Source organism: Maniola hyperantus, chromosome 15, assembly GCF_902806685.2.
Source record: "Maniola hyperantus chromosome 15, iAphHyp1.2, whole genome shotgun sequence".
Classification (NCBI taxonomy): Eukaryota; Metazoa; Arthropoda; class Insecta; order Lepidoptera; family Nymphalidae; genus Maniola; species Maniola hyperantus.
The window spans coordinates 9,734,280-9,747,458 of NC_048550.1; the positions used below are offsets into that span (position 1 = coordinate 9,734,280).

General features: G+C 36.9%; 1 protein-coding gene and 1 long non-coding RNA gene across 2 annotated transcripts in view; one reads left to right on the plus strand and one right to left on the minus strand.

Moving 5' to 3' along the window:
• LOC117988672 (G-protein coupled receptor Mth2-like) overlaps positions 1-13,179 on the plus strand; it is a 98,391-nt gene that overhangs the window by 79,104 nt on the left and 6,108 nt on the right. Inside the window, exons 2-6 of the mRNA XM_034975837.2 lie at positions 8,745-8,962; positions 9,192-9,418; positions 10,894-11,079; positions 11,506-11,584; positions 12,917-13,098. Coding sequence (XP_034831728.1) covers positions 8,745-8,962; positions 9,192-9,418; positions 10,894-11,079; positions 11,506-11,584; positions 12,917-13,098 — 892 coding nt within the window. The remainder of the gene's footprint in view (positions 1-8,744; positions 8,963-9,191; positions 9,419-10,893; positions 11,080-11,505; positions 11,585-12,916; positions 13,099-13,179) is intronic.
• The window catches only part of LOC138403373 (uncharacterized), a 606,611-nt gene continuing 599,167 nt past the window's right edge, over positions 5,736-13,179 (minus strand). The window contains exon 3 of the long non-coding RNA XR_011237637.1: positions 5,736-5,780. This is a non-coding gene — a long non-coding RNA (uncharacterized lncRNA). The remainder of the gene's footprint in view (positions 5,781-13,179) is intronic.

Consider the following 13,179-nt stretch of genomic DNA (forward strand, 5'->3'; position numbering starts at 1 on the left):
GTGCGTCATCCCCAACCCTTTACTTGATAAAACGACTCCTGCATTATTCGCAGCTTAATCTATCTACTTTAGGATAGGTACCTACTACTAAATTATGTACCGTTTAGGAGCTTCGGGCTATTTCCTTATTTGATGACGTGCAGTGCGTCTAATATTTCCTCTAGAAGGATAAAAATATGGATATGAAGCTTTAGTTATCCGATTAAGATACGCCGAGGGTCCGTAATGAACTGCAGTTTTGTAGCTTTGTTTACTTCCAGTTTTTCTATCTTTATCTGCAATACTATCATAAGCTTCACAAGGACTTTGAGTCTTATAATCATTTACGCGTAATTTATTAGGTGAACCATTTCTAATTTGTGATATTGATTATTCTACTATCAATTACATTATTTATATATCTATGATAAAATGGATTGATTTGGAATTATTGTGTTCTGTCGCTAATCGTTTATTAAGTGTAGGATTGGAAATCATATGGTTATTGATAAAAGGTCTGTGAACTGACCTAATTTGATTGGATGGATAATTATCTTCGAAAAACTCGCATGTTCTTCGATAACTTAAATTATTTAACTAATGGTTATTTAATTACAATACTCACAGTTAAAGTGAGTTGTAGTTATAATTAAGTTTTCGTAGAACTAATAAACATTCATTTATCACATTGAAATGTAGGAAAATCTATGTCCAAACTCTTGCAATTGTCAGCTGGATTTTAATATAATAATAATAAATAATTATATATATATTAATATCTATTATTTATGGTGTGCAAATACTGACATTAACATAAGCTATCGAAGCGAAATTCAGCATAAATCGCGTTGCTTTAATTGAATAATTATTTCGGTAGAGTAATTAAATTTTATCAATGTCTGCCCAAACAGATTTATTGACTTGCGTGTATTTATGTACTTGTCTAGCTTCGAAGTTACAGTGAGAAATAGAAAGGGTTATTTCGATTATAGGTACAGTTCATATAATTGATAGTTAAGAAAATGTTCGGTTTCAGTCGAGTGGAGGTTTCTTAACACTTTGATTAAATTTTCTGCTAGATAGGTACAATATATATTTGTTCACGTTGGTTCGACTTTGGAATATCCATTGAAATAAATAGAGTAGGTATTGTTAGTGTCTGACCGAAGATCGATTTCTAATAACCCAAAGAAATTAAGTTCAAGACTGGCTAAAAGTGAATGAAATAATAGTTTTTCTTAATTTTATGTTGTCTTGTTGAACTTGCCATAAATAATAACCCGTCGAAATAATGTAACGCAATATGATCGCCATCACGCGTTCGTCACTTCTCTCAGTGCGTTCTCGCGAATTCGTAACATTTGGTTCAATTTTGACGCATCTTGCTAGAAATCTTCGGCTTGGGTGATGTTTTTGGGCCAAAGTTGGCCGAAGCCAAAGCCGAAGGTTCGATTGGACACTAATTAGTAATTTATTTAGAGAGATCGATGGATGCTTTGAGGCAAATAACTTGTACTGACCACTTATCTAAAAGTGTTGTATTTACCAGCTATTTGTTTGAGACAAAGGAATAATCTGACTTGAGGTTGTATCAAATAAGTACTCCGTTTGTCTTAAGACTTTCGACACTGTTTTCCCGTTCCCTTGTTATCCTACTTATTCTGGCATATCTGAAACGTGACTCGGGTGTATGAGATTCTCTTATTAACTTCCCACGTGCGGTGTGATGTTCATTCAAATGCTTAGAACTCGAAGGTAGATCATTCTGGTTATTATGAGTTTTACATCTTACCAACGTTGATGGATATCGAGCGTCGAAAAAAATAACGTCAGAGTAAAATGGACCTAAAATTCCTCGATTTTAAGTAAAAAAATCAATACCACTGATTAATGGTGTCCGCTTGGAACGCTATCTGCAGATATATCAATGAACTTTCTTTACAAAAAAGTTGTTAAGGTCCATTTAACACTGACAAAAAAGTGTTTCGAATACAAATCTCAAATTCTCTCAACGTTTTGGTACCTTATAAAATCTTATACTAAAGCTTTTTAGTAGGCTTCGGTGAAATTACTTGGAGCGCAAGATTTGCCTAATAAAAGCAGGCACTTACTCATTTGGTGGAACGGTTTTATAACTGAGACGTTTATTAGTACAATTTGGGAACTGCGTGTTTGAATTACGTAATCGTATCCTCGATTCCAAGCGCTATCTATATAAACCTACCTGTGTTTCGATTTCGCTTTAATCGAAGCAAATACTTTCAGATATAATTTATTCTAAGACACAAGATTTATGTATACTAAGATATAGGTATACTATTTTATTTTATCATTACCTCATTTGTGATGAATATACCATCAGAAATGAGGAGAATCGTAGGAGAACCAGAGTAACCGACATAGCTCAACTGGTTGCGAAGCTGAAGTGGCAGTGAGAAGGGGACATAGTTTGAAAAAAGGTAGTCGTTGGGGTCCCAAGGTGCTAAAATGGCGACTTTGTACCAGAAAGCGCAACATTGGAAGACCCTCCACTAGGTGAACAGACGACATCAAACCAGTCCCAGAGAACCGTTGGATTCAGGCGGCGCAAGGTCGTGGCGTGTGGAAGTCCCTACAAAAAATCTATCTCCAGCTGTGGACGTCTATAGGTTGAGAATGATGATAATGATCCATCCTTGAAGTTCAACTTACAGGAGCTATTGCAGGTGTATTTTATTTGGATGTATTCAGAAAATAATTATTTGGAAAATACGGGATTTAAATTACATAAAACAGGCTGAGAGATAATTAAGTCGCAAGTTTAAGCTAAAAACAAGATCGAGTAAAGTAACTATACTTTGTTGAATTCATTAAATACCTCGGGCTTATTCATTACGTTTGTTGGAGAGTGAACAAATTATGCTCACTGGAGCACTCAATTATCAACGCCGCTAAGCCCGACTCGTTGGTACAGATAATGTGCCCAAAGAGAAGTGAAGACAAATCTAGATTACGGATCCGGAAGCTTTGATGAAAGGTTAGGGTGGCCAAATAACTTCACTGAAATTTATCGCTAGGTAGTTTTTATTGTAAAATCAATACTAATTTATTAATGGGAAAGTGTGTCTGTCTGTCTGTCTGCTAGCTCTTCACGGCCCATTAGTTCAATCAATTTTGACGAAATTTTGGTACAGAGATAGGTTGCATCTCGGGGAAGGACATAAGCTACTTTTTATCCCGGAAAATCAGAGTTCCCATGGGATTTTAAAAACCTAAATCCACGTGGGTGAGTTCGCGGAAAAATAAACGACAAAGTCCTACAACGCATCGGTAAAAATAAAGACCTAATTTTGACCAACAAACGCAGAAAGGTCAGTTATCTGGGGCATGTTCTAAGACATGACCGGTACCGTCTCCTTCAGACCATCATGATGGGCAAAATTGAGGAAAAGAGAAGCGTCGTTAGAAGAAGAAAGTCGTGACCTAGAGACTTCCTAGTGTAAACTCCAATAGTGGAGAGGCACAAGAAGAAGAAGAAGTCTTCATTGTATCTAGATGTTGTTACATATTATAATTTTTTAACTATACCCTTCTTACATTTTTTATTATCTACATAGTAAGTATATCACAGCATTAAGGATTGTGCTGCGATGTGTGACACTTGTTTCTACGACAAATACTTAGATACAAAGCACAACGGCAAAGTCGAATTGTAAATTGTACTTATTTTGGCTTGGGCCTAAAATTTTAGGCACACCTAGGATAGACTAAAAATTTGCTAGCATTTTGTATTTGTGTGTGACACTGCCATCCAATGAATTCATTTTCTTTTGTTTGGAGTATAACTTAGCAATCTTGGTCTGTGGTTCTTAAGAAAAGATACCCAGAGTATCTTTTGGGAATTCCAATGATCAAAAGTTTTGTAATAAGTACAGGAGATGTAAAATGTAAAACGTCCCGGGACGATCCTGAAACCTGAGAAGAGCTGGCATCTTCAAATGAAACATTCTTGAATCTTAAGACTATTGCGAGGTCAATCCCCGCTTTAATTTATGAGTCGGGTTAGGTAAAGCGCTCGTTTCTTACGGCTTCATTGCAACGCAAATGGCTGTCTTCAAATTTAGCTCTAGAACCATTTGATATTCCGTGTCCATTGTGCGCTTCTTAGAGTTCTTTTGGAATCCTTTGGATTACCATTTCAACATTAAAAATCTAAGTCTGAACATATTTATCTCAATGTTATGATGATTCAAGTATATAAATTATTGTATACTGATCAAAATATTTAAGGTGAACGAGATGGTTTGTGAACCATCATAGCATTGTACCAGATGTTTAAATTACTAACTAAGTTTTTTGTGGGCTCTTCTCAGACCTCGCGTTTGGAACCCTCGTAGCTTTTAAGTTCGCGTAATAATAATTATCACCACTATATCTTACAAACCCAACAACCGACCATCAAAAAGTGTAATTTATTACCTATTTTGAAAAAAATATTTGAAATTGAATAACTGTAATCTGGTAGTCGGGGGCAACCTCCAGCAAGATGGACTGACTATCTTAAATGGCGGGAAGTTGCTGGAAGTGGGTGTTGTGGTGCTCTTTCGGAAAGCATTTCAGCAGTGGACGTCCGCAGGCTGAAATTATGAATCTGATAGAGAAGTGGCAGATGTTCAAATGTATTAATCACATAAAAATGCATTATTACACACCAAAAAATGCAGAAGGATAAAAAAGTTAAAAGTATAAAAAACTCCAAAGATTAAGAAAAACTTAAAACAATCGGTCTTATCCGTCAGGAGCTACAGAGCTAATTGTTTTACTGTATTATGGAGACAAATTAATTTAACTAAATTAATTTCATGTAAGGACATGAAATTAATTTAGTTAAATTTATGGCAAAAGTATAATAATGTGCTACATTTATTATATCCTAATAAATGTTTTTGGTTAAATGCATCTAAATAGAGGGAAGAAAGACTTGAAAACAGAATGAAAGACTCATGCGTTCACCGCTTTAGTGAAAATGAAGGAGACTTGAATTTGACTTAAATTTCTTTTGCCTTTGTGGTTTTGCTCATTTTTTGTCAAGAGCGACTCGCTTTCTGTAGCGGAGAGCCTTTGAAATGACTTGTATTGTAGTCTCTCCAGATTTTTTAATTCCCGAATCTGGTTAGTATCTAAATAAAACATCTTTTTTGGTATTTAATCTCAACCACAGCTTAATCTTTTGTACTATGTCCTTTTTATGAGTAGTCTCTATTATAAATGCTAAAGTGTGTCTGTCTGTCCGTCTGTTTGTCTGTTAGCTTTTTACGGCCCATCCGTTTAACCGATTTTGATGAAAGGTACAATGATAGCTTACATCCCGAGAACAGACATGGGCTACTTTTTATCCACTCACACGGAGTATTTAAGGTGACGCAGGACGCTCGATCAAACCTATTTGCTTTTCACTTGACATTGTATGAGAAAGGTGAGAGGCACGATGATTTTCAGCAAAATCAAGGGTTTAAGAAAAGTATTTTTGAGAAAAAACTACTGAGTTTATGTTTGCAAAGTATAGTTATTTCAACTAATGAATAAATAAACTATGTCTAATGTTAAATTTCTTTAGAATTTTCATACTCCTAATCTTACTTATTTACGCCCAAAGTTGTCATAAATTTAGTGTTAAAATATGAATCTCTTGAGGCTCGTAACTTTAAAATCAATATTATTTTCAATGTTTGATATATCAATAAACCTAGATAATGACGAGATAAATCGACTTAATACTTAGTTTTGAGCGTACAATATCAAATAATGTAGTAATTACCCTCCTACGTTTGTATGAAGAAAGCTCCGTCCTGAGCCCTCTTAAACACCGAAATCTACGCTGACGAAGTCGCGGGTATCGTCTAGTATTATATAAAAAGGTATACGTAAGCCTTTCAATGACCTTTAAATATCTTAATTGGTTTCGACAGTTTTGAGAAAAGAGTACGTAAATATTTTTTAATAATTTTTCATTTACGATGTTTCCCGTTGCGATTGTTTCCGCAGTTGACAGTGACGTCACGAGCTCCTGAAACCCGCAGTGAATATTTTCGGAAAGGAAACCGTATAAAACAAATTGCCTCAACGGCAAAGGTTTCGAGCGAAGTTGTGGACTTCGCGAGGCACTTCGTATTTTCTGTCCGGTGTTTGCGTCTGTTGACTTTTGGTAACTTCGTTAGTTGTTACACGTCTCTGGATTTTGTTACCGCACAGACTTTTTGAATTGAAAATAAACTTAATTTTATACTCTAACGTAAATATCGTTGTTTTTGGTAAAATTAAGAGGAAGTTATACAGAATCTCTAAACTAAACAATGTTTTAAAGTTTTATACCAAAAGCTAGTTTAGTTTTAGTGTGTAGTGCGAACAGCATGAATGATGTAAGACACCGAATAAAGTTCGAGCTAGGTCGGTAGCAAAATTATATTGTGATCATCATCGACATAGGATAGCCACATCACTGGTGATCATGGTCAAGAACAGACCTTGAAATAATAAATACCTAATAATTGTTACGTATCTACCTACCTCTTGTTGAAGTGACTTGAATGTCTGATCTCCAATATAGAAAATGGGACACAATTAACCTTTGCGTACTGTCTACTAACATAATTTTAGTGTACGTGTTAATGGGTTAACTACGGTGAATAGTCTAATATACAGGGCAAGCTATGTCACTCAGGGCCCTTGTTAGGGACGTGCCCATGACGACTAATGAGATAAATTGATGACAGGATGTAGTATAAGGACGTTTCCTCGGTTTATTCTGGGGAATTCTGATGAAATTAGGTGAAGTGACCGACATCTTTTGTACCTACTTACCGTAGGTAGGTACTATAGATGTCGATGGGTGAAGTGAGGAAATGCGGTTGTCCAATGTGTAAACCCCTAATTTTTGACTTTGAAATGTATTGAATCCATGGATTTAAGAAGTAATAATTCTTGAATCATATCTCTGAACTCTGAATAGCCATGCAATGCTTACTGCAAATATGTGCCAACACTTCTGTCACCTAAAGAGGCAAAATATCTCTTAAAAACTTTAACGGTTAACGGTAGGTTCGGAATATTGTTCTTACCAAGAAGGACTAGCAAGAAACTCGGCGGTTGCTCTTTTCAAATATTCAATTTACAATAATATTATATTGCAATAATATTATATCTCTGTGGTAAACGAAACAAATATTTTACTGTAGGTATTATCGGTCGGTTTTTATTTTATATTTATTTAATTTCTGGAAAGATGAAATATATTGTCCCGTTACCTTATTCAAATTTGTAATTTAAATTAAATTGTCTTAGTGTGAGATTATACCTACTTAGCTACGAAATACATATTACGTTGCGATTTCAAAAGAAGTGGTTGCTTTGTGTTGATCCCTACTGACTACTTGACTTGCGTTAACAAGAAATGACTTATTCCATTTTAATAATGAAAACACTAGCAAATAGATAGGAACACTAATGACTTAAATTTGTGAAATTAGTTTTACCATAAATTTTAGCGTCAATTGATAGTTAGTTGGTAATTTTTATTATCAAACAAATGCAATCAGTAATGGTACAAGAGAATACACGTTTTGTCAGATATTACAGGACATTTTGAATATTCTTTCCCTTAAGGAATCACACTTCTTGTTTTTCTGAACAAATATTATAAGCGTAAAGATTCGTTTCCATTAAAGCTGAGCTGAGCGGATACGTGTGTTTTAAACCATTTAGTTTATTGTGTGATGTCCTGATTGGTCTATTGACCACGTTTCCGCTTATGTCAGCTTTAGTGGAAACATACCCTTAGATAGGTACCCACTATCGTTTATGGCGGTAAATCCGAGAAGAACGACTACGATGGCAATTCAGAATATGATTTTCGGCATTTACGTGACCAATTTTAGGCGCAAACATTGCGTCAGCTAACCTCAGTCAAATTTCTTTTACGAATACATCAAAGTTCAAACACTTGACTTGAATTCTGATGAGGCACTTGTCATATGATCCGTGCCATACATCATTCTCGAAATGACATCCAAATTAACATGTCCTTTTCGTAAATTGGCTCTTATAGCTTTAACCTAATTTGCTATGATGAACCGACGCATCTTCTGAATAAGAATATCTTCTAATGAAGTGAAAACTTTAAAAAAAACTTAGTACCGTTGTGATTTGAAACTCGATGAAACGTAAAAGCGACACTAAATGCGTGTTTACAATTGTTTTATACTTTAGTTACCTACCATAATCCTCTGGTGTCATTTGTTGAAATTAAAAACTTAGAATCTTTATAATATGTAATAAAATATACGACATCAAACAAGTCACAGGGAGCTAGTAGATTCAGGCAGCGCAAGACCGTGGAAGGTACAAGAGACCTATGTCCAGAAGTGGGCGTCTATCGGTTGATAATGATGATGGTGAACAATTTTATAATAAACTAGCCACCCGCCCTAACTTCACACGGGTAGCTTATTATAATTTTTGTAGCGATTTCTAATTTTTTTTAAAATAAAATATAGCCTATGTCACTCAGGAGTAATGTAGCTTTCTGGTAGTAAAAGAATTTCAAGGTTCAAAAAGGTTCAGTTGTTCCAGAGCTTACCCCCTACACACAAACTTACAAACTTTAACTGCTTATGATATTAGTATAGATAAACCCTACAATTATCCTGCTCCCGACAATCTGCGTCTATTCCCTCAAAGTTTCCTGAAGGGATCAGTGTGAAACTACAGACATATTTTTTTGTCAATAGGACGAGGAAGTCAAGAAACAACTGCCCGTCGTGCCGAAATGCTGTGCGAGCGGACAAAACTTAACGCTGACTTTAGTGGACGGCAAAGTCAAATCCGTTTGCTCGCGGTCTACGCTTACCTTCCAACCGATCTTCCATAAAGCGAACGAAACGCACATTTGGAGCTATGATAGCAACGTTTTCGAGACAATTGTTGGCAATCCCTGCAGTTACGACAGGTAATTGTCTCCGTACGACGCCGTAACGTGTTCTAAATTCTGTTTAAGACTCGTTTCAAAGTTTCTTTTGCAATTTCTGTTGGAAATTCTCGCTCTACATTAACTAGCTTAACTCTAACAAAGTTTTCTGAACTAAATACATGTGTACGGTTTGTTACTACATTACGATCCATTTTAGAACTTCTAGTGCAGACATGTTCTAGATATATTAGATAATTTTATTTTGCAGATATAAATTGGAGCCAGACAAAGTTAGTGAAGATGAATTCTATCTTCTATTCAATGGATCACTTTTTGTGCCATTTAGTCAACCGCCTCTGCTCGGAACAAGGGACTTTTGTATGGAGACGTTTTGGAATGAATCCAATCCAGCTGGAGTGACTCTTCCATTGGTGTGTTTTCAAACACCTATAGAGGAAGCGAATACATCGGCAACCCTTATAGCGTATGCTACAGGTAAGCTCGCAATAAGTTTATAAAAAGGTTATTAAAAGTTTCTTTCTACAAGGAGCTCTGCTCTCTCAAAATAGCTCTTAAAATCAACGACTTAAGCTCGTGAGGCTCAGAACTCATTGGTCAGAACCAAAATGTCGCATACAATGCATGCATATTTGTCGTATAAATGCACGCATCGACTGAATCTAAGGGATTTTGCTCGCATGCTTCCATATCCATACTAATCCTTACTTCCATACTAATATTACAGATGCGAAAGTGTGTCTGTCTATCTGTCTGTCTGTCTGTCTGCTAGCTTTTCGCGGCCCATCCATTCAACCAATTTTGGCGAAATTTGGCACAGAGGTAGCTTGCATCCCGGGAAAGGACATGGGCTACTTTTTATCCCGGAAAATCAAAGAGGTCCCACTGGATTTTTTAACATCTAAATCCACGCGAACGAAGTCGCGGACATCATCTAGTTGGAGATAAAGTTTTGTTTATCTTAGAAAAGACGCATCACTGCGCTTCGATTCTACCGAAATGTGCCTTGAACATAAGTAGGTATTTAGTCTGTACCTTATTATTATCTACTAGATGATGCCCGCGACTTCGTCCGCGTGGATTTAGGTTTTTTTAATGCCGTGGGAACTCCTTGATTTTCCGGGATAAAAAGTAGCCTATGTCCTTCCCCGGGATGCAAGCTATCTCTGTACCAAATTTCGTCAAAATCGGTTGAACAGTTGAGCCGTGAAAAGCAAGCAGACAGACAGACACACTTTATAATATTAGTATGGATTCTATTATTCCCCATGTTATTGATAAATTGAATCAAAAGCTTATGTGGCACAAAAATACACCGAAAGTCCGACTGATTTATCATAGCGTCAACTCTTTGGTCTAAAAAGTTTGCAGAGTCAGGATTCTTTCCTTTATTTTCAGTTTTTCCTCGTGGCGTAGGCAGCCTGTGAAAAATACTTTTTAATTTCCAGCCTTCAAGGGATAAAATATTTTTCAGGCAAAACTAGTTTGCTAATCACATTACTGCGTAGCGTTTTGCGTTGGTACTAAAATTTTATAACTAGTATTTTTAGTGAAGTTTATGCATTTTTAAACAATTTTATTTACGTAACGTACGTAATTTTGTCTTGATTTTTTTTTGTGCTTCACTTACGTAGGTATTTTTTTTTAAATCTTGTGACTTAGTACTTAGTTATTTACTACCTATAGATATGCCGATTGTAATAAGATATTTTAAATACCAAATAAATGACTGTCGTTGAATTTTACATAAGTATAAACAGAGGATCTATCGAATAAGTAAAATACTTGCAGTTTACTAAGGCTGATTTTTTATTCATTAGATTATCTAAATACGGGATAAAATTGTTCCTATCCTACAACTGCCAAAAAGTTATTTCCTGTAAAAGATTTTAGCACATATTAGCGATTGAAAAATCTACTCTTACAATTTGTTAACGCATTTTTAATTGCAGGTTTGATAATATCGGTGCCGTTTTTGCTCGCAACGGCTACCATCTACACATTTATCACTGAACTGAGAGATACACACGGCAAAGCATTAGCATGTCACTCGATTTGTCTCGCAGTAGCATTTAGCTGTTTAGCTGCAACTCAGTTGGCGGGACACGCCTTTCCTTCTCCAGCTTGCACTATTATGGGTAAGCACTTATTTGTGTTCATTCTCTCCCCGCATCGTATATCATGTCGCATAAGGCGTCACAACCCTTATAGCTGAGGGTCATGACTCCTTTTCCATGATCACATAACTGTAGGGGTTTCTTTGTATAATATTGCAGTGCAAACCCTAAATCCATTTCCATGTGCGTCTACTTGAGTATAGGATTTGACTCTTGCTCTTGCAGCTTCACGTGCTCTAAAAACACAGAGGAAATAAAAAGCAAATTCAGGCCACTCAAGTCTTTCTCCCATCCAATTACCAACTTGGGTCAACGTTGCTTACTCAGAACAATCGATTAATAAAATATGCACTGTCTCAGCGCAACCCTCAAATATAAACCCAGTAAAGAGTTTGATAAGAATTAAAATTTATTGTTTTTGATCTAATAAAATAATTTATTTTGCAGCGTACCTCATCCAATTCTCGTTCGTATCTTGCTTCTTCTGGTTAAACGTCATGTGTTTCGATACTTATCTGAATGTACGGTAAGTGTTATTTTTATAATTTGCACTTACTTAGTAGACTCAGTTTGATTACTGCTAAGCCTGGCTAATTATTATTATAATATTATCTAGACTGTACGGGAGCGGTGTGCAGGCTCGACCGTACCAAAGGGGAGATCTCCCACCGAGCGGTTGGTTGTGCTCGGTAGCGCCAGCTGGGCCGACGGTTATGTCTTGAAACTTCTATATATAGTCCAGATTGCAGAAAACTCCGTTAGTGCGATTGCTATCGGCGGTACATTTGTTCGGGACTACGTCATCGATTGAACAGCGCCATCTAGTTTCTATTGTGGCAACCGCCACATCACTCTCCTCCGAGATGAACGCGTAGTGTGAAGCAGTGAAGAGAGGTGGCGTTGTAGCGTGAAGGCGTGTGAAGGAAGGGCAATGGCTGCTAACCAACCAGAGAAGCGGTGGACCAGGACGCTTGTAGCTGGTGATGGAGTGCAGAGCCATTGTGCCCCGAAGCTGTGCCACATCCGTCTTACAGGCCTCGATGTGCTTGCTGTTGCTGCTTGTAGAATTGGAGTTGGAGGAGACGTCGGCTTGCGGTGTGTGATCCAAAGGTGTTGCGGTGTATGCGGTCACCCTTGATCACGTTGAGTGCGCAGTGCGGAGTGCGGCGGCGTGCGGTTGATCTTCGATGACGTCGGCTGTTGTAGTGTGCGACCATTCTTGATTTCGTCGGTTGTTGAGGTGTGCGACCGTTCTTGATCACGTCGGGGTCACCAATGTACGGGAGCGGTGTGCAGGCTCGACCGTACCAAAGGGGAGATCTCCCACCGAGCGGTTGGTTGTGCTCGGTAGCGCCAGCTGGGCCGACGGTTATGTCTTGAAACTTCTATATATAGTCCAGATTGCAGAAAACTCCGTTAGTGCGATTGCTATCGGCGGTACATTTGTTCGGGACTACGTCATCGATTGAACAGCGCCATCTAGTTTCTATTGTGGCAACCGCCACAAGACAATCGCCAGGCAGACAAGTCTTTGGTACCCTTGATTAAATTTTTGGATGGAATCATTAAAAACATTTTTTTTTTGTTAATAACTGTTTTATTTCTTAGTTTCTTGTTATTTATATTATGTAGTTATGTTTGTTTGAAAATAGCTTTATCTAAGATTTGTGATTGGCAAATTTTTCATCCAGGCTTTAAAATAATAAGTACTTGTGATTATATTTTTCTTGCACGGGCCCTTTACAAATATTTTGTACAAAAAGTAATTACAAGCAGAGCTTGAATTTAAAGGTTTAAAAATATATAGATGGTCTGATTTCTACATGTTCTAGTAAATTAAATGGTGCTTTTTTTGCAGGCGATACATCCACTCATCAGTCAGCAGAAGAAGTATGAGACGAAGGTTTGCGTGGTACTGCGCGTACGCTATTTTGTTACCAATAATATTACTAATAGTGACAATCACTATGGACTTGTCACCAGCCGTCCCCAGTACATATTTGAAACCAAACTTTGGTGTTAAAGGCTGTTGGTTTAAAAGTGAGTACTTTAAAAATAGAGCGTTTCTATTTATAAGCTTCCCTATATTTCTTTCAGAAGCCGCGTTGTCACGTGCGTGTC